Genomic DNA, 21,568 nt, shown 5'->3' with positions numbered 1-21,568 from the left:
CTCGGACCCGGCCCTGTTTCCCCGCTGGCTGCGAGGCCCGCGGCGGGGCCGCGTCCGTGCCCGCGGTTCCTCGGGAATCGCAGGGCGAGGTTTTTTCCTATTCCTGCTCTGGGATGTGCCGTGAGTAGGCTGCGGGCAGGAGGGTGGGAATCCGCTCCGGAACGAGAGAAGAATAAAGCCCTGAGGGTGGGGAGGCCCTGGCACAGCTGTGGCTGCCCCCGGATCCCTGGCAGTGTCCAGGGCCAGGCTGGACATTGGGGCTGGGAGCACCTGGGACAGTGGAAGGTGAGACTGGATGGGTTTTAAGCTGCTGTCCAATCCAAACCTTTCCCTATTTTTTGCTTTGTGAGAAGGGTAGAACAGTCAGCATCCCTGACATTATTTGATATCTTTTCCAAGTCTGTTTCTCTTAGTTACTTTATGATTTTACAATAAAATATGTTTTTTAGTGTTTTTATAAGAATAAAATATTTTTTTATCTCTGTTGTAGAAACAGCCAGGAATCCCAGGTATTGCCATGGCTGTAAATGAGGAAAGGGGGGAATCCTGCAGGTCAGACTCACACTGGCACTTACACACTCACAGCTGGGGATGCATTTTATGCCCTTTATGCTCAGAAGGTGCACAGGGGGCTGCACAAAGTGCACAGGGCTGTGCAGCTCCCAGTTTGCACTGGTTTTGTTGTGCTGGGAGCTCGGGAGAGCCCTCCAGCTGCTTTCAAATCTTCAGCCTGAGGAGGAGGACTTGGATTTTCCCTTCCAGGGGGATTTGAACCTTCCCTTCCAAGGCAGCAGAGCCACATCTCTGCACTGCCACCACCTTCCCTTGGGCTCTAGGGACAGACTTTGTTTCCAGGTGTGCTGTGCCAGACTTTGTGGCACTCTGAGCAATGGGAGGGGATGGAAACAGCCCCTGGATTTACTTCCCTGTGCCCGGAGTGTCTGCACACACCACCATCCCCAGCTCTCTGGAACCAGCATTCCCAGGCCTGGCTGAAGGTGCAGCTGTTAATTGCTCCATTAAACACAGACTGGTGGGAATGGAGTAATTCGATTTTTGTAAGGAGCTGGAGGAGCAGTGAGAGCACTGAGAGCATCAGCCACGCTGCTCCTGGGCAAACACAGCTTCCAGTTCATGCCCCTCTTAATGCTCAGGGCATTGACACCTTGCCAAGGCCACAGGTTCAGTTTAGGCTGTGAATTAGGTCGGGTTTTTACATTTTAGTCTCTCCAGAGCAGTGCAAAGACGTCACACGAGCTCTGCCTTGAGCTGCTTTGTTTTTTTTCCATGCTGGTGGCAAATGTCAGGAGTTCCCACGGTCACCCCGCTCTGGGGCTGAAACCTCTCTGCTCCCCCAGATGTTTCCACCCTAAATCACAAGCTTGTTTTGCAGAAGCAGAAATCGAGGTTGATTTGCAAAAGAAAATCTGAGCAGGGCCAGTGTCTGGGTGGGGAAATGCTTTGAAGGTGGAGGGGAGAGACCGCAGCGTTCACGGAAAATAAACTCTTGTGCAGCCTGAGCTGAGGGCAGCCCTGGCCAGCTCTTCCCTGGGGAGCTGCTGGGCTGGATCCCCTTTGTTCCAGCTCCTCCCCACAGTGGGAAGCTGGGCTGGGAGGCTCTTGGAGCTGAGCTGCTCCACTAATAGGCATTTATCAAAATAAAATGGGAAAAATCAGGTTGTTATTGCCAGCGTCAAGGAAGTGTCACGGACGCTCTCGCAGAGTGAGAGCTTGTCATCCTTTGGCTGCTTCCTCTTGTCATGGAATCTCTCTGGGGATGGTTTGGTGCTGATTGGATTCTGTGCAGCAAATCCCTCTCTCCTGCCACAGCCCTGTCCTCTCCTCTCTGCTCCCCGTTGCTGTATGGAGAGGGTGCTCCAGGCTCTGCAGAGGGGTTTAGGATTCTTCACAGAATCGTGGAATGGTTTGGCTTGGAAAGGACCTTAAAGCCCATCTCGTTTCACCCTCTGCCTGCCAGGGGACATTGGAAGGTGTCGCTGCCCATGGCAGGGGGTGGAGCTGGATGGCCTTTGAGGTCCCTTCCAACACAAACCATGCTGGGATTCTATGGAAGCTGGTTCATCATTGCAATTAGCTGGATTTTAGGGATCGGAGGCTGTGCAGGGAAGGGTCTCTGCCTCCTGCTCCATTGTGGCAGGACCCAGGGATGCTCAGGCTGCCCAGGATGTGGCACTCTGAGGCAGGGACATAAATAATACAGTGGGTATTATTCAAATGAGGGCTGCCACTTTTCCTGTGTGGGAATAACCCCCTGGGTGATCCCTGCCTCTGTTGATGTGTTCCCATCATTGCTTTCTGCAGAATCGCTTCAGCCCGGCCGTGCTGGCGGGATGCTGCTCCCCCTGCTCTTCCCCCAGGCGTGCCGGCCCCTCCGCTGCCTCCTCCGGGACCTGTCCCGCTGCAGATGGGATGGGAAGAGGGCTGGCTGTCCCCACAGGGCTCTGCACACAGCCTGGGCCACCTGCAGCAGTGACATCACCCCTGTGTTCACCAGGGCTCCGGCTTTTGGGGACAAAGTGGCCATCATTGACCAGAACGGGGAGCACACGTACAGGGACCTGCTCAGCCGCAGCCTCCGCTTATCCCAGGAGATCTGCAGGCTCCTGGAGTGCCCCAGCAGGGACCTGAAGGAAGAGAGGATCTCCTTTCTGTGCCCCAATGATGCCTCCTACGTGGTGGCCCAGTGGGCTTCGTGGATGAGCGGGGCTATAGCGGTGCCCCTGTACAGGAAACACCCCGTGCCCGAGCTGGAATACGTGATCCAGGATTCCCAGAGCGCCCTGCTCATCGCAGCTGAGGAATTCGTGGGGAAAATAACCCCCAGTGCCAAGAAACTGGGAGTCCCTGTGCTGCCACTTCCCAGGTCTGGTGGTGATGGATCCACGAGCTCTGCAGCCACGCAGGAGGGGCCCTTGCCAAGCTGTTCCTCGTGGAAGGACAGAGGAGCCATGATCATCTACACCAGCGGGACAACGGGGAGGCCCAAGGGTGTCCTCAGCACCCACCAGAACGTGCAGGCTGTGGTGAGTGCTGCTGTCCCCCCCCTCTAAACTTGTGCCAAGGTACAGAGTCTTGGAATCTGGAGGGGATTTGGGTTTGCAAACACCTTTCCACTGCCAAATTCCTGCAGAGAGCTGTGGGGCTGCAGCTCCGGGGTCCCCCACGTTTGGAAGGTGAACACACAGCAGCGTGTGTTCTAAATCTTGGCCTGTTCATGCTGCAGCTGCATCCCGAGGCAGGTGGATTCTCCTCTTTCCTGGAAAGCAGAAGGGATGAAACCTCTTGTAAAAAACCTGATTTCTTTGCAGTTTGCTTTTCTACCCTCTGACTAGGAGAGAATCTTTGCTCCTAATTGGAAAATATCTCAGCCCAGCCCAGTGCTGTGTGAAGCCTGTGCATTATTCAGCTCTGTATCCCCAAGGCAAAAAAATCCATTAGCTCTCGGAGCCAAAAGGAATTAAAAGTTTGAGTAAGCCTGCTGACTACCTCACCACTTGGTTATCAGTGCCTGCAACTGCCAGACTGCTGCCATTAGGGAAGGAGGGCAGGGAATGCAGGGATGCCTCCGAGAGCTGCCACTGCTCCGGGTGCTCGGATCCCGCAGCGTCCCAACAGGAATGAAAGCCTTGATGGATGGAGCCAGGGCTTGGCTATATTGGGCAAAGAATCTGTTCCCTTACAAACATGCTGATTATTTGGGGGGTGGCCTGAGCAGTCCCCATCCTTTGTGCTGTCCTGCAGGAATCCCAAAAGCTGCTCCCTGCCCTGTGGAAGAGGGTTGTGAGGGACACGACCAAATTCCTCTGTTCAGATGCTTTTCTTATTTTTAGGTGGCTGGAAATAAGCTTTGCAGTTGCCAGCACTGGGCTCTGAAGGGCATTGTTGACCCAGAAACCTGATAATTATCCCTTCAGATAATTATCCCTTCAGAGCAGAGTGTTTTGGAAGCTTGATACTCCCATAATTTTTACTAACATAAAACCTGCTTTCTATTTATCAGCGATTTCCTGCTCCTACTGATTATCCCTTACAGGTGCTAAAAGCCTGATGTCATCAGTGTCCTAACTATGGCAACAGAATTCTGGGAAAATTAGCTTTTTGATTACTGTTTCTGCCAAATCTGCATGTGCAGCAGCAGATTAATATTTTTGTATGTCCTACTTAAAATCATTGTTGGTATTTCTCAGGAACAAGGAAGGGCTTTGCTGATTTAAAGACGAATCCTGACAGGATGCTGAAGGTATTCCTCCTGTGTTCTGCTGTTCTGCTGATCCTAAGGGAATGATTTTGTGCCCAGATAGGCCTGGAATTCCTGCCAGGGGATTTGGGGGCTGATGAACTCGGGAATACCTCGGGAGGATCTTTCTCTGTGCCCTAAGGCCGTGCTGTTTGTTTTCCTCTGCAGACCACAGGGCTGGTTGAGAAGTGGGAGTGGAAGAAGGAGGATGTGATCCTGCACGTGCTGCCTCTGCACCATGTCCACGGGGTGATCAATAAGCTGCTGTGCCCGCTGTGGGTGGGAGCCACCTGCATCATGTTCCCGGAATTCAGCGCTGAGCTGGTGAGCCCAGAGGGAAAACAAACAGCAGGACCCCGGGCATTGCACTCAGAGCAACTCTGGGAACAAATTCCTAAAGAATTCCAGCCCCTTTAGCCGCTGGCTGTGTGTGGTTGACAGCAAAGTGGGTTGGTTGGGTGCTCAGCCCAGGGTAAATGTGCTCTTCCAGAGGGTGCAGCTCATGTGATGTTGGAATGTTGATGCTGCATTGCCCTCCCAGCCCTGCTCTGGGGTCTGGCTGGGGGTGTGTGGACCCTTCTACGAGCCCTCCAAGAGCATTTCCATCCAGAATTAGGGTTGTGGATTTTTATATTTTAGTGCCAAGAAAGGTGGAAATACTGGATTTTCTCTCGTGTGTTAGTGGTGTGCTGCTTGCTGAATTTTTTAGTGATTTGCATTTCCCAGAATCCCCAAAACACTGAGGCTGGAAAAGACCTCCAAGGTCACCAAGTCCACCCTGTGGCCAATCCCCACTTTGTCACCCAGCCCAGAGTACTGAGTGCCACATCCAGTCATTCCTTGGACATCTCCAGGGCCAAGGGCTCCACCACCTCCCTGGGCAGCCCCTTCCAAATTTTCCCCTTCCAGACCTTCATCCTTAGTGTTTCATATTGCATTACATGACAGAGCACAGCCTTTGGAGTTTTTTGCAGCCCAGGTAAGGGAAGCCTGGTTTTCCTCTCTTACGTGGAAAGATGGTTCTTCCTCTGTGGAAAAACAAGAGTTAACAGATCTGGGTTGGACTCAGTGATGTGAGAGAGAGTTTGCAGAACCAGACCTTCTTGCAGCTTTTAAGAAAAGTGGCAGGAGGGAAACCTTACTGGAATGATGCTCTTTTAATGTTGTTTTCTATCTGAGCCAGGAAACACCAGTGCCAGTGTTCTGCTTCTCTTTGTTCCCTGCGGCAGCGGCACACTGTGGAAAGGGGGGAAGGAAAGGGACAGGCAGCACTAAAGGTGGAGCAGGTTCTACATCCCCTGGGATGCAGGGTGTGTCCATCCACATCTCCCAGTGTCCTGGGTGGTGGCTGCAGTGTCACTGTGAGGGGACAGTTGGGTTTTCAGGTGCTGCTGTCGCTCAGAGCACGAGTGTGCTGTCACTGCAGAACTCCCTGGGAAAGCCAAAGGAGCTTGTGCTGGGTAAGTGGCCGGGCTGCTCTCCCTGTCTGTGTTTATCCACATGCTGGGAAGGCTTGTGCCGTGGAAAGGACAAAGTGCACAGGTGTGGGACACACCTGGAGCCTCTGGCTGTGCTGCTGCCAGGCGAGGGTGGGCCCAGCTCTGACCGGGTGATTCTTCATGGCTCATTTCTGCTTCTCAGAGCAGCAGCCACAGAAAATGCACACTTCCTTCTTCTGTCAGGATGGCTCTGACACCTGAGCACTGATCCTTTCTGGGGGGACAGCCCCGGAATCCCAGCAGAGCAGCTCTGCATTCAGAGTAAATTGCTAGGATGCTGTGGTAGAAGGCAGGAAGAGCCCTGGCTGCCACAGCCTGTGCTTTCACACCGATGATAGGTGCCAAATTGTCCTCCCCGACTTTAGGGGTGCAGCCAGAGCAGCGCTGGAGGTGCCGCTGAGAGGCGGGGCCGGCGCTGAGGATGGAGCAGAGCCTCTGGAGGGCGCGGTGCTCCACATCCTGTGCCACCAGTGATTGATGCTCCCTCGTAGCCTTGCGTTTTCCTCTGCTCTCTCCCCACATCTGCGAATCGATGAGCTGACGTTGAGGGATGGGGGGAGCGGGACCCCCCTCCTCGTGGCTGCTGTGATCACAGCTGTTTCCAGATGTGCCACCGGGCAGGGCTCTCAGGGTGTGACCCTGGAGCTTGGGCAGGGCTGGCAGGGCTCCGGGCAGGGCTCTCAGGTGCACGGATGGCATTTGCTTCTCCCCTTTCTTTTATTCCCGTTATTTTTCCAAGGGCCTCCCCTGGGAGCTGCAAGTGGTTTGATCGACACTCCAAAGCGAGCACGGGAGGGTAAATAAGGCTTTCTCCTGGAGTTTATTGCAAGCTGCCTTTCAGTTCCACTCTATTTTCACCAGCTGTTTACAAAGTGCCCTTTGCTACTGAAATCAGCTTGCAGCAAAGCAGCACTGGAGGATTTTGCCAAAGGAGCCTGAGTTTTGCCGTGTGCTTTTTTTCCTTGGCTGCACCTTGAGAAAGCAGCCAATTATAGTGTGATATAAAGAAACTCGACTGGCAGCTAAAACACTTGACAGGCTGATCAAAACAAGGCAAGGAACTTACTCTCAACCTGCTGCAGACATATTTAGCCTTGAGTGATACTGGCAAAGGTTCAAGAGAAACCGCAGCAGCACGCCCGATGTGTGTTTGGTTTCTAATCACTAACACTTCATTATACAAAATAAATACTTTATTATTACAGTGTTTATTAAATTACATAATTTGCGGCGTGCCTTATAGTCGTGGATACAGATGGCAGTCTGGTTTTGGTGGTGGGAATAATGCTCTTTTTTTTCTTTTTTTTTCCCCTGAGAAGACATTCCCAGCCCCAGACCGTGGCTTGCTTGTTGCTCCCCGCCGTGCAGGGGTAGGAGGTGGCAGCTTTCAGACTTTTACGTCTGTTTTTGGGAGCTGTCCAAGGCAAGGTTAAAAATCAGGACTGTGGAGTAGCCCTGGTGTCCTGACCAACATCCTTCCTCTCACTAGAACAGCATCTGATGTCTGTGGCTACTGCTGAGGCCACGAGGACTCATTAAAGTGTGCTGAGGTGCCTCAAGCGTGAAAGTTGCTGCATAAAATCAGATTCTTTTTATTAAATGAGGACATCCATTACGCTGCACTAGCTACTGTACATGTTATAATTCACTTTATAGCACCATCTGTTAAGACTGTCTTGCTTAAGCTTTTCGTAGCATTTTTTTATTGCAAGTTATTAAAAAATATGGCTGCATCTATTAATCATTTATTAATAAAGGGTTTATAAATGGACCCTTAGTTTCCAGAATTAGTCAACTCATACGTAATGTACCGAGTCCTCTGGTGCCTGTGCTCCTTGGGGTGCAGTGTCTTCACAGGGAGCCCATGGCAGCAGCATCTCCTGTCTGTGCTTCTGGGATTGGAAATGGCAGGGATGGCTGGTGGGGGAGACTTCTCAGCACAGGTGGGAATGGAGCAGGCAGGAGAGCAGCAGTGGACCCGAGGGGTGTTCTGCCATGGCTGGCTGTGGTGTTACTGGTTTATTGTTTTATTGGTTTTCAAGGGTGAGAAGTGGGAGGGCAGAAACCTCCTCTGGAGCCAGAGCAAGCTGCAGCCTCAGCATCCCTGTAGGATCCTCCCTCTGTAACCTGCTCCCAAGCTGAGTTTATTCTCTCAGCTGCTCTGTTCCTCTTTGCATTTTTCAGATGCTGCTGACCTGTCCCAGATGCTGGAGTAGGAATTTCTTGTTCAGGAGTAGGGATTTTATAAGTGCTGTGTTTGTACGAATTTTGTGCATTTTAGTGACCAGAAGAGAAGAAGTGAATGTCTCTGATAAGGAAGGAGTGCAGGGTGAGCCTTCTCCTCCTGGCCAAGTGCTTTTTGAAGGCTCTGAGCATCAGGCCTTGCACCAAGCACCCTCTGGAGCATCCATTCCCAGTGACTCCCTGCATCAGTTCAGGCACAGCCTGTGGTGTGTCAGTAAGTGTGGAGACAGACCCAGGGCAGCCAAGTGTCCCCTGTGCTTGCTGTGACAGTCACCACTGATGTCCCCATTCCAGACCAGGCACTCCTTGGACAGGACCTTTTTGGAGCAAATTGTGAGGTCAGTGTCTGGTTTACAGGATCCTGTGCTGTGGTTTTTGGGCAAAGAGGATCCATTTTGGGCAGGAAGAGCTTGTCTTTGCCTTGGGCACCCCTGATCATGCCTTGAGGGCAAGATGTTCTAATGGCAAAAGGTTCCCTGCCAGCTCTCTGCAGTGATAAACACGAGAGCAGATCCTGGGAGGTTTTCCAGCTTCCAGTGCAGAGTGGGAAATAAGAGTACTGTAAAACCTGAAGGAGGAAACTGCTGTGCTGAGTGATGGGAGAAGCTGATGGAAATCTCCGCTCCGGGTGCCCCAGTTGTGGCGTGTGCTGCCCGCTCAGCTCTGCTGGGCAGGTTTGAGCTGTGATGTGCTGCCTGTGCAGTGACAGCCCTGGCTGTGCCCTGCAACCCCTTCCATGATAAACATGCCAAGATGCAGATTTCCTGCCCTGCAGTTCCAGGAGCTGCTGTTTCAGTGCCAGCCTCGCTGCGTGTCTGACTTAAGGTGCTCCGAGGAGCAAGCCCTCTAAAAACCATGCCCTGTTTTACAATGTCACACTCAAAGCCATCAAAATCATCTTGTTTGGACTCTTCTTTTTAGGGAAATAGGAATGCTGTGTGCCCAGAGGTGGTGTGTGATCCGGGACAAGCTTTCCCTGCAGTTCTGTCCCCCGTGGCACCATTTCCCCGTGGTACGAGGGAGCTGCAGACCTGGCACAGGATGAGTGGGAGGTGTTGCTCTGGGGTGAGGCTGCATCGTGTGCTCACAGCCCTGAATTCCTGAAGGCCAGGAGTGCCAGTGCTGTATCTGGGAGCAAACTTTGTCCTTGTCACTGATGTTCTCTGTGTGAGCCAGGCTGGGCTGGGTGCAGGGGCTGTCTACCTTGGCTGGGCTGCGCAGGGAGAGCCAGGGCTCGGCAGTTCCCTCAGGGAAGGAGAAACGTGCACTGCACTGAGCCTCTCCCCTGGATCTGTCACTTCTGCAAACATCACTCTGGGCAGCTCTTTTGGTTTATTTTTAAAAGAAAAGCAAATCCGAGCAGAGGAGCCTGAGCTCCAATATCCAGGCATGCTGGGGATCACGGCCCCCATCCAGTTTCAGCTGGAGAGAGCTTGAAAGTCTTTTCATCTGTTAATGGGAGGCTTCAGAGAAGTAATTTTATTTCAGACTCAAAGAGGAGTTGGTGGAGGGAGGAGCAGGTCACTGGTGAATGGATTATGTTTGATCACTTCTCACAGACCTGGCTTTAAAAAGTTAGAGGTTTTCTTCCCCATCTCCCCAGATCTGCCGTCTGTCCTCAGCATCTGTTCCCAAGTAATGGCTTTTGATGTGTGTGGGGAAATATAAAAAATGGAACCAGAGCCTGTCATATTTACTTATATTTCCAGGTCCCAGGGAAAGCACTTGCTCCTTTCAGTATGCCTCCAGCATAGGAAGGGTTTTAAAGCTTCAGCCTGGAATGCAGAGGGGCCATCAAACTGTGCTGATGAATAAATGATTAAAACCAGAGTCGCACAGAGCGCAAACAGTTTGGGGTTATAACAAACATGAGACGAAGCCACCGAGGGCCTGATTTCCCTTTGAAGAGAGGAATGTTTCTCTCTGTGCATATTGGTCATGAAGTGCTGGAGGCTCAGTCCTTGGGAGAGAGCAGAGCTCCCCTTGGTGCTCTCCTGTCTCTTGTGCCCATCTGCTTTTTTAGGATAATTCGGTGTTGGATGTGTGTGCATGGTCCTGCAGCCCCCTCGCTGCTGCTGTTGAGTTACAGGAGCTTCCCACCCTTGTGTTTGGCACAGGATCTCACCAAACAAGCAGCTGGCTTGGCCACATCCCTGTTGCTCCCACAGACATTCCAAAAATCACCAGCATCCCTTTTCCTCGATGGTGCTTCCCACACAGCAGCAGTCAGTGCTAAGCACAGACCCATCTCCCCGAACAAGAGGGAAGTAAAGGGCTGAGTTAACCTTGCTTTAGAGGCATTGTTGGTTTTGAAAAGGTTTGAAAAGATTCAATTACAACTGAAAATGGCACAATAATTTTATGGAAGAGAGGAGCTGTTGTGTCTGTCAGTAGAGGCTGCACCGCGGGCTGGCTGAGATCTGTTTGTGAGCTGATGGAAAAATCCATGCTGATATTTGCTTCCTTTACAACTTGTAGTTCTTCTGGCTGGTTTTGGGAACCTTCTATCGGCCAAAATCTTACATGGTTTCACACAGAACTGGGTTTGCCACCGTTTCTTCTCCTTTTGCATGAGAAGATGCCCAGACATCGGGTTTGGTGTTTCTGGCTGGTTCATGGCATTGCACATCTCCCTCTCCAAAGGGAAAAGCTGTTGCCTTTCCTCCTCTGTGCTCACATGTCCTCCTTCAGGCGATCTTAGCAGGTCTGGAGGCTGGTTGGGAAGGTTGCTGTATGGACTGACCACCCCTTGGAGCAGCTTTTATGTTCCGCATTCACCATCTGCGTGCTGGGAAAAATACGTGGGAAAAATCTCCCAGCTGTGCCTTGCTGCACTTGTTTTGTACCCACTGGTGTCACTTTCTCCTTTTTTTTTTCCTTTAATGATGGCAAAATCCCACTGGCCAGCTCATGATATGCTTTTGAGCAGTGGGAGGGGAGGAAAATCAGGAATGTCATGCTGACAGGAAGGCTCTTGGGAACATTGGGTCTCCCACTTCCCTGCTGGCACAGGCAGCCCTGACCCAAAGCATTCACTGCTGGTATTGCTGGTGGGAAGCTGTTCCAACTCTTGCTTTCTTGCAGTGAGAAACTTTTTGTTTCTAGCCCTTGGTTGTCTTAAAAGGAATCTTGATCCATCTCCTGAGCATATTCCATTGGAAGGCTGCTGCTTCCCCTCTTTGCAGAGCCTGGCAGCCCTGGCACACGGTGCTGTGTTCGCTTCCCCAATCCATGGCTTTTTAAAAGCACTTGGAGGTATCAGGAGAGCAAAACAAAGCGGAATGTTGGGCTGCCAGTGCTCTGTGCACGGGGAGCTAACGTGGTGATGGTGACAGTGGGATAACCCAGGGGGAGATGGATTGTGCTGCTCCAAACCTGGCGCTGTCAGGAGATGCTGGGTGCTGCAAGGACAAAGCTGGTGCCTTGCACGGGATTGATTGATTGATTGATTGATTGATTAATCCCAGGTAATGAGACTTTCCCAGATCCTTCTCTCAACTGTGAAGTTACAGTTAGAAGCCAGGAATAGCTGTTCCAGCTGGCTGGACAGTGCCAAGCCCTCTGGCCAGCTTGGGCTCAGGGCTGCCAGCTTTGTACCACGGCTTAGTCCTGCTGAAACACATGGGAAGGATCCAGATTTGGCTGAGCAGGAGCAGAACAGGTGGAGAGGTTTGGCTGTCAGCAGATCACCCCAGCAGCTGGTGGCACAAATCCAAAGGCAGCTGCTTATCCTCAGGAAGGGGCTGTTGCTGGGTGAGCTGGACTGACACGGAAAAAGCTGCTCCTGTGGCCGCAGTGCAGGAGGGAGGATTTTATCTGAGGCAGGAGCTGAACTGGCACGTGGGGACAGGGGACTCTGGGGTGCAAGAGAGGCTTGCTCTGTTTAGATGGATTTGGGGTTTTTCAGATCCAAAGTCATGTGACAAAAACTCTGCTGCATGGCCAGACTGGAAGTCTGCCTGCACTCCCACAGCTGCTAGGGACTTGGGAAGGCAAAACAAAATCACACAGCAAGGATTGAACAGCCCCTGAGCATCTGTTTCCCTTCAATCCCCTCGGCACAGCCCTGATCCCTGCTTGCCATCACGCGTCCTTCCCTGCCCACCAGGCTGAGGAGAGCAGATCCACTCAGCCAGGACTTTGGAGAGATCCTTCTCCACCCTGCTGCCTAGAATGGGAAAGAAACTGGGGGGAAAAGGGACTGGGAGGAGCATGGGGAGGTTAGACCCCTCTAAATGGGATTTTGACCTAATCTGGCTGGTAAGGATCTTGCTGGTAGGTGGGTTTCTGCAGGGAGTGAAGTGTTCCCTTTCTGGACGTATCACCCATCAGTGCAAGAAGTCACATTCCAGTTCTGCTTTCCCTTCCCAGGGGATTTTGCAGTGCTCATGTCCCATCTCCCGGGCTGTCCAGTGGGTTTGCACCTTGTGCATTCATCTCTCCTCACCAAGGGCTGGGAGGCAGCGTGAGCTCCCTCCCGTTGGGTGCCACGGTGCCTCTGTGGCCGTGTCCTGCTCTGTTAACAACAACCACCCGGTGCTGGGAGGGTTTTTTTAGGAGCTGATTGTTCTGGAGCAGCGGAGAGTGCGAGATGCAGCCAAGGAGAAAGGGATGAAACGGAGCCCGAGCGAGCAGAACGGAGAGAAGGGGCAGAGTGACAGCATGAAGGAGAATCCCTGGCTCACCTTCAATCAATCCCTGCCTTGCCTGGCTCGTGTGCAGCTGAGCGTGTGTGGGGAGCGCCGAGGCAGCGCTCGTGTCAGGAGCTGTTAGGGAATACATTTGTCACCGGCGGGGCAGGGACTGGAGCGCGGGGACAGAGGCGCCGTCAGCGGGGCTCTGATTTATTGATGGCTTTGGATCACTCCTGCCTTGGGAAGAGCTTACCTGCAGGGAGAGTGGTGAGGTGTGGGAGCAATCTCAGCTGTGACATTTGTGGCTCTGACCCGTGGCTGGCTGCGCATCCCGGAGGTGTCGTTGTCCACATCCCGGCAGAGCTGGCTGCTGGAATTGGCACCCGTTCGTAGTTCCCACAGGTCAGCAGGAGTTGCAGCTGGAGAACTTTATTCCCACAGGGAATATTCCACTCAAGAAGAGTGTGGCTGGGGTAGTGGCCCTCCCCAAAAGCTGTTGTCTCCTGCTGCCACTGCTTTACCTGTGGATTCTGATGGCTTCTCTGAGCTCGCCAGGGACACGGCTCTCTGCACCTCACCGTTCTCATGAAGTCTCACTCCCAGTGCCTCATCTCCCTCTTCCCAGCTTTGCCTCAGAGGCTGAAGCCCTTGAGCTCCAAGCTGTGTATTGTGTATCAGGTGTGGGCTGTGCCTTTCCAAAGAAGAGCTCCTGTGCTTTGGGAAACTGGAGGCTTTGTGCAGCCTTTGAAGAGCTGTGCCTGATAAGGGAATGAACTGATTCTGCCACAAACTTCCATCTTCATGAGCAAATTCTTGGCTGCAGTGTGACAGGACTGAAAAATGCCATTTCCATCATCTCATGAGTGATGGTGGGATGATGGATCCACTGGTGGGATGAGAGATGAACGCTGTGCCTTGGGAAATGAGGGCGTGATGAAAGTTGGGAACTTGTTTTGGACAGGGACGAGGGGCACACAACAGCTTCCTGCTGTACTTCCAAAGAAATCTTAGATAGCAAAGGTGTATTTTCATCCACGTGTGTTCCCTTCCTTCCTTCCTAGGTGTGGAAGAAGCTCCTGAGCTCCCAAGCTCCCCGTGTCAGTGTGTTCATGGCAGTGCCCACTATCTATGCCAAGCTGATGGAATATTATGACGAGCATTTCAGCCAGCCCCAGGTGCAGGATTTTGTGCATGCCTTTTGCCAGGACAACATCAGGTGAGTGAGCTGTGGGCAGAGCTGCTGCTGGCTCACTGGATGCTCCAGGTTTTCCTTTCAACATCACCTCTTTCAGTACTGGTTGTTGTGCTTTGGTGTCTCTTTGACAGGAACAAGGGTGACATTATTTAATTATGAGCCACTCTTGCATGGCAAAGCCAGAAGGGGCTCGTTGTGTGTCACCCTGAGGACTTTGTCCTGCAGCCCAGGCTTGTATTCCAGGATCTCTTTTTAGAGACTGTCCTGGTTAACTTAAGCCCCATATCACCCTGAGAATGTGAGGGACAGATTGTGATGTGAGGATTTTGGAGCTGCAGGTTTTACATAGGGGTTTTTGTGCCCCTGTGTGAGGCTGCAAATTCCCTGGAGCAAAGGTGCTGTTGGATACTGTCTTACCTGGGCTTTCCCTGTGCAGGTTAATGGTGTCAGGCTCAGCAGCCCTGCCTGTGCCTGTCTTGGAGAAGTGGAAGAGCATCACGGGGCACACCTTGCTGGAGAGGTATGGGATGACTGAGATTGGGATGGCGCTTTCTAACCCTTTGCATGGAGTCCGTGTCCCAGGTAGGAGTCTCCAGAGGGTGCCGTGGTCTGGGGTGTTCTCTGCACGTGAGTGAGGAGAGGCCACAGCAGGAACGAGGATGCTGGGAATTGGCACTGGGAAGCCAGGACATGGATGTGTGGGGAGTGGCTGCTGGGTTTCCCAGGGATCAAAGCTGTCTGTGCAGAGCTGGCAGTGGTGCCCGCTGGCCTGACCAGGCTGGCACGCTCCAGGCTGATGCTTTATTACTTCCAAAATCTTCGTGAATTGAAGGAGTGTTTCTTCAGCTCCTGCTGCCTTGAGTTGTGTTTCTGGGTGGTGTCACACAGGATTCTCCACACAGCAGTGCTTGTCCAACCCATCAGTGCTGAACACTTAAAATAGGACGTCTGCTCACTCTTATTTTAGTGCCTGTTTCTTGCCTCTTCAGGAATTCAAAATTGTCACACCTCCCTGTACACTCTGGGCCTGTTCTCTCCTTGTCTTCCCCCCCTTCTCTGAGCTACACTCTGTGATTCCTCTCCATAGCTGTACTTTCTAGAACCTAGAAATAAATTGATCTGAGACATTGCAAATACAAAATGCCCCCACTCTCCCTGTGGTTGGAGCGTGGCCATCTGTGTGCCCACCCTGTGCCACCTGCCTCCCCACAGGCTGTCTCTGCAGGCATGGCACCATATGCAGCCTCCTGGGGAACTGGTGTTACCCCAGGGGGGGTCCTGGGTGTCACAGCTTCCCACAGCACCCCAATCCCATGGGATGCAGGAGCTGGGTCTCGTGGGGGTCGCACAGGGAGAGGAGAAGCCAAAACTCCCCCTCGTTGACTCCTCAGCCTGAGAACAGCTTGAAACACAAACTCTGTTTTACTTTTGCAGGGTAACTGTCATTCCCTCACCCCACCTCAGCCAGTTTTATCTTCCTCCAGCAGCCCCATCCCTGAAGGCAGGAGAGGGAAGCAGGCAGGAAAAACAAGACTCCCATCTGCAGGAGCTCGAGCTGTGTGAGCCCCACACCCCAGGGTGACAGGGCAGGGATCATTTCACTGGCCCTGTGGCCTTCCTATATTTGCTTCCTATTGATTTTCATGAGGAAAAAGGAGTGGAGACTCCAGAAATTTCCCAGGGGACTAAAAGAGAAGAGGAATAAGACTGGAAGCAGCGTGGCAGTGCAGAGGCTGGCACCCAGAAGGGCAGCTCCTGCCCCAGAGCTGGGGGCCGTGCTGCTGAGGCATCATCCCAATGGATCCTGGGCTGCAGGGACAAATCCCCTTGTGCAGCCAAAGCACAGGGGCTGGGGACTGTCACTCCAGCCCCATCCAGGGGCTCAGGCAGCCCTGAGGGGGAGAGAAGTGTCTCATGAAGGTGGGGATCAGCAAGAAACTGTACAGAAAGGAGGCTATAATTGAATCGGCTTGATTAATTTATTTCAGGAAGTGTCAGCTGGGAAGCAGATGGGTGAAGCTGAGGCATAATTTGCTGGAGCTGTGAAAAAGCTTTTGATCCAGTGCCCTGTTAGAGGCTGGGTAGGAGGTCACCAGGTACCACAGAGATCTCAGAGTCAGCTGATGGTGGGCTGGGACATCTGCCAGAGGATTTCTCCAGGATTAGGAGCAGCACACATCCTTCTCTACTGCTTTGACCTGCTGGAGTGAGCCCAGAGGAGGCACCAGGATGATCAGAGGGTTGGAGCACCTCTGCTGAGAGAATTGGGATTGTTCAGCCTGGAGAAGAGAACGTGACCTAATTGTGGCTTTGCAGTTCCTGAAGGGGCCTCCAAGGAAGATGGAGTGGGACTTTGGGCAACGGCCTGGAGTGACAGGACAAGGGGGAATGGCTTCTCAATTAACTTTAGGTTTAGATTAGATATTAGTAAGAAATTCTTGGCTGTGAGGGAGGTGAGGCCCTGGCAGAGGTGCCCAGAGAAGCTGTGGCTGCCCCTGGATCCCTGGAAGTGCCCAAGGTCAGGTTGGATGGTGCTTGAAGCACCTGGGAGAGGGGAAGGTGTCCCTGCCCCTGCCCGTTGCAAGGGTGGAAATGGAATGAGCTTTAAGGTCCCTTCCCAACCATTCTGTGATTCATGAGCCTCTGAGGAGAGATCCTGGCGCTTCCCTCGCCCTCTTCCAGGCACTCGGTGTGGCAGGAGAAAGGCCAAGTCCCTGGACCTGCCTGTCCTGCCCGTGTCCCCACCGGTGTCACCAGCAGTGTGTCCCCACTCTTCACCCACAGCACTGTCTGAAGTGGCAGGGACAGGCGTGTGGGAGCTTTCATTTCCAGAAGCAGCAAAGATGAAAGATTTGAAAGATAAATGTTTGCTTGTATATGGTTAAAACCCTGCTTAAAATGCCTCTGTTTTCACCAGCTCTCATTCTAATCCCCCCTGGTGCTGTTACTGTGAAGGGAGATGAATAATTCATGGCCGGAGAATGCCTCACTGGGCCTAATCACCACTTTAATTGGAGGTTTAGATCAGAGGCAGCTAATAGCTGCTACAGCGGGGACTCCGTGTATTGTTGACAGTGAGATCCTTGAGTGCCTTATCGTTGGCCTGTTCCAATCCTCCCGGGACACCGCGGCACGGAGCAGCACCGAGCTACCCAGATACCGAAGGACACAGAGCACGGGGCCAATTAAATTTATCTGGGAAGAGCTGACAACTTTTTTAAACAGAGGAGAGCGGGTGAAAGCAGAACGGTGTCACCCCCTCGTGCCTGCAGCCCGGTGACACCGCGGGCGAGGTGCCAGCGTCGCTTAACATCCAGGAGGCTGCAAATTGGAGGGATGCAGAGGGGAAGGAGCAGGGATTTCTCCCCAGTTTCCCCTCAGGATTATGGCTGGGGACAAAAGGAAGCCAGTGCAGAGTGTTGACCCCTTCTGATCACCCCAATTGTGGCTTGATGAAGGCAGGACCTCCCGGGCCGTTCCTTTGGGAATGGGCCCAAATTTCTGCTGACCTCTTGGAATTGGCACAGGGTATATTTTGACACGGTGGAAGGAAGCTCTAGTCATTGTTTTTTGCACAAATTCTATTAATCCTGTCAGGTTTGTGGAGCTCTAATCAATTGTAGGAGCTTTTTCAGCCTTTACAGATGTTGATTTCAAAGTTTGTCACTTTTCCTAAATACCAGAAAAGCTTCTCCAGACAGAAACATAAGGAAGCAGCTCTCCACCAGGGACTTGTTTTACATGCTGGTTTTATTTTAGCCAAGTAGGAGAGGAATTGGTGGGGCTGTGCTAGTAACTGTGATCTGCAAATCTCTGTGGGGAACACGTCAGCACCTCTTCTGTGCCTTCAGATGTGCCAGCACTGTGCTGATCTTTGGTGTCTCATTCCCAGGGGCTGGGACCAGCAGTGGGCATTAATCCTGCAGTCCTTCTGCCCATGAATCACTGCCCATTTCCATGCTGAGGTCAGCAGCTTGCATCCAGGGAAGAAGCATCTTCCAGAAAGGCATCTGGCTGCTCTTGATTTGAAAAATTCCAAGTCTGTGAGAGCCCCTGGCAGCTCCTTGCATTGCTTTCTGCTCCCTCCACGAGCTTTCCAGGACTGATTTTGTGGTGCCTGCCCACAGACATGCCATGTTTTGTGGGCAGATTGGAGTCTGTTCACACACAGTTTTTCACCCTGGAGAAACCTTTCCCACAGAAGTCGAGAAGGTGGCTCCAGCAACCTTCCAAGCAACACTGAGGGTGTTTTCTGTGACTTGTTACTTGCTTTGAGGCCTCTTGGAGCCTCCCATGGCAGGTGCAAGATTGTTTATAACACATATGGTGTGATTTTTAGGGTTGTCCTGTGCAGAGCCAGGAGCTGGACTTGATGATCCTTGTGGGATCCAACTTCTGTGATTCTCTGATTCCATAAATACCTCGACATGGTACCTCAGGGCACTTCTGGCTCGTGGCTCCCTCCCTCCCCTGCTGCAACCCTCGGAGTCCTGGCAGTGTCTGGCCTGGAGGTGGGAGCAGCCCAGGGGTGCTGGTGGTGAGGAGAGGACGTGCCTGTTCTGGCTGACCAGGATGCCAAAGGCAATTCTGAGCAGAGCAGACACGGATCACAGAGCTGCCACGTCGCTTTGTGTTTATTTCCAGCCAGATTTCCTAATTGTTCGGGGGTAGTTTCACTGCAATAAAATCTCACTCCCTCATAGCCCATCTGCTCTTGGCTGATCCTGCAGGGATGCCATAAATCTGGGCTACGACGACACATCCATTTCCATGGCAACTGACCAATGTAGCAGACAAAATCATGATGTCACGGATAGCAGATCTCCAGGGCTTCAGCAGGAGAATGAGACCAGCACAGGGAAAATGCCACTTGAACCCAAATGCCTGAAATACGAGTGACAAGAGGAAGACAGGGCTGAGCTCCAGGTCCTGCTCTCCCTGCTCTAGGGAATTCCCAGTGTCAAGATGATGCTGGCAGACCTGGGAAGCATCAACTGGAGGTGCTTCAGGGGAAAAAAAATTGATCATCTTTCAGAATAAAGAGCACAGTTAGCAATTTATAGAATCACGGAATGGTTTGGTTGGGAAGGGATCTTAAACCTCATCTCATTCCACCCCCTGCTATGGGCAGGGACACCTCCCACTGCTCCCACCTGTCCCAGGCTGCTCCAAGCCCAGTCCAGCCTGGCCTTGGACACTTCCAGGGATCCAGGGGCAGCCACAGCTGCTCTGGGCACCTGTGCCAGGGCCTGCCCACCCTCACAGGGAAGGATTTCTCCCTGGTATTCCATCTGGTAGTGGGACCTGGCACTCCAGGCCCTTGTGAAAAGTCCTTCTCCAATTGAAACTCAGTCCTGTCCACTCCTGCTGAGCCACAGGTTGCTGTGAGCTGCTGTCCCACTCCCTGCTCACAGGGGATGAAGGTCACAGGTCCCATTCTGCCACAGAAGCTACCTCGTGCCATGGAGACTGCTGAGGCAGGAGCTGCCCATCCCACAGGTCACAGGAACTGAGCTGCCCTCCCTGCTGAGCTCTCAGGTGCTCCCCAGGAAGAACAGGCACTGAACCAGGGGGTGGGAAAGCTGCAGGCTGGGGAGCTCCAGGTCACAGACGCAGCTTGGAGCTCAGTAGTGGTCCTTGTGACACTGTGGCAGATCCTTGGCTTTGAAATTGAAGCCTGTGCGAGAACGGGCTGGTTTTGATCCCTGCTTTTCTCCTGTGATGTTTTTCTATCCAGTGTATTGATGTCTCCTAAAACTGAGATAATCCCTGGCAATTCTCAGCTGTTAAGCCTTTGCCTCCCCTGTCAGGTGCAGGCTCTGGAGGAGCAGAGTAATCACTGGGCTCTCTCTTTTCACAGCTTTGTGTAGGTTTTGTGGTGCCTTTCTTTTTTTTTTCTTTAGAAAAAAAGAAAAAAAGAAACAGATTCATTCCTGAGCTCTGAAGTTGTGCAGATGTCTTCAAAGAGTGGTCAAGAGTGACAGTTCAGGGCTGGAGACACGTTTGTGGTCAGAGGCATTCCCAGCACTGCCTGCCCAGCAAACGGAGGCAGCGTTCTGACACTCGTGGGATCGACGCCTTCCTGAAGAGACAGCCCCCGCTAGGAAGTTCTCCAGTGCCAGCACAGCCTGCAGATGCCATTGATAGCCTTTTGCCCCCCTGATTCTGGGCTTTCCTGGAGGCTGTGCCCTGTTTCCATGCTGTTCTCCTCCGCAGGTTCCGTGGGCACCCCGCTGCCCGGCGTGGAAGTGCGCATCGCCAGCGAGACCTTGAGAAATGGGGCTCGATCCTACACCACCCACGCCCAGGGGGATGAACACAGCACACAGGTACTGCCATGTTCTCCACACTTTGAAAAGCTCTTCACTTGGGAAAAGTTCTCTTCTTCCTAGCCCTCTGGAACCCCAAGGACTGAGGCTCGTGCTGCTCTTATTCCCAGGAATTCAGTGATAGTTTCTTGTACTTTTTTGTGGGTTCCTGTAGCTGTGGTACTTTATGGACTGGACAAGTGCTGTCCATACAATCATGGAATGGTTTGGGTTGGAAGAGACCTCAGTGCCCACCCAGTGCCACCCCTGCCATGGCAGGGACACCTTCCCCTATCCCAGGCTGCTCCAAGCCCCATGCAGCCTGGCCTTGGGCACTTCCAGGGATCCAGGGGCAGCCACAGCTTCTCTGGGCACCTGTGCCAGGGCCTGCCCACCCTCACAGGCAAGAATTCCTTCGCAATATCCAATCTACACCTATTCTGTTTCACTCTGAAGACCAGCTCTAGTGGAAGGTCCCTGCCCATGGAGCAAGATGAGCTTTAAGGTCCCTCCCAACCCAAACCATTCCATGATTCTGTGATTGGAAGGGCAGGACTGGTGGCCTTGGGAGTTGCACTCATTTTGAAACAGCACTGGAGGAAACCCATCAGGTTTCCGTGGAGGTCAAGCTCCATGCTGAGCTCCACATGATACAGCTCTGGTGTGCCAGGTGTCTGGGATGGGGAAGCATAATGTACCCCTGTGCTGGTGTGCTGGGTGTTCCCTGCTGCAGCAGCAGCCCCAGCCCACGGTCCAGCCTGTCTCTTCCCACAGAAGTGGCTGAGCAGGGTCTGCATTCCTGCCCCCTCCCCTCCACACCCTCCCTGTGGGTGTTGTGCTGCTCTGGCAGGTCCATCCCCGCTGGTGCCTGGGCTTGGCTGAGCAGATGAATGCTGTGTGTGACAGAAGTGACCCCAGGTGACACCACGTGGGTGGCACACAGGCAGGCATGGCATTCAACCTGAAATAGGTTCCTTCACTCATTCCCCTGGGAAATGGCTTCTCACCCAGCCACCTACATGCTGAGGGTTTGAAAGGAGTTTCCTGGGCTGTGGCAGGGACACTGCTGGTGTAAGCACGGCTGAGAGGCTCAAGAAAAGCTTTTTTTGTCTGAATTATCTGGTGGCAGGTGGAGGAGCCAGCAGGACCACAGGCAGCCCTGTGGGTGGGCTGTGCTCAGGTTGTGTTTTGTGTTCCGATGCTGTAAGAGCTGGATCCACCCCAGACTTGTAAAACAGCCCAGGGGACAGCTGAGAGGGACCAGGGATCGTGGCTTTTATTAAAAACAAACCAAACTTTTTGCTGCTCTTTACTCTGTGTCACTGCTGTGGCCAAGCAGTGGGCAGAGCAGGGATTCCTCATGTCCTGGTTTTGCCACTTCCTGGATGCATGTTACATTTCACAGGTTTGTCCTCTGATCCCAGAGATTG

At 52.7% G+C, this 21,568-nt stretch overlaps 1 protein-coding gene across 2 annotated transcripts in view; it reads left to right on the top strand.

The window, feature by feature from the left end:
* ACSF3 (acyl-CoA synthetase family member 3) overlaps positions 1-21,568 on the top strand; it is a 52,051-nt gene that overhangs the window by 212 nt on the left and 30,271 nt on the right. The window contains exons 1-6 of one of the 2 annotated variants that reach the window (XM_014260528.2): positions 150-285; positions 2,323-3,044; positions 4,427-4,582; positions 13,697-13,851; positions 14,267-14,412; positions 20,047-20,159. In XM_014260528.2, the coding sequence (XP_014116003.2) occupies positions 2,352-3,044; positions 4,427-4,582; positions 13,697-13,851; positions 14,267-14,412; positions 20,047-20,159 (1,263 nt within the window). In that variant the 5' untranslated portion in view covers positions 150-285; positions 2,323-2,351. Of the gene's footprint in view, positions 1-149; positions 286-2,322; positions 3,045-4,426; positions 4,583-13,696; positions 13,852-14,266; positions 14,413-20,046; positions 20,160-21,568 lie in introns of those variants that run through there. The other variant, XM_014260527.2, reaches the window with a different exon arrangement.

The sequence above is a fragment of the Pseudopodoces humilis genome, chromosome 14 (genome assembly GCF_049639895.1).
Source record: "Pseudopodoces humilis isolate 2021_Gansu_Grassland_sample_001 chromosome 14, ASM4963989v1, whole genome shotgun sequence".
NCBI lineage: Eukaryota > Metazoa > Chordata > Aves > Passeriformes > Paridae > Pseudopodoces > Pseudopodoces humilis.
Note: the sequence above shows the minus strand (reverse complement) of the source record. Positions and strands in the feature narration are given on the sequence as shown.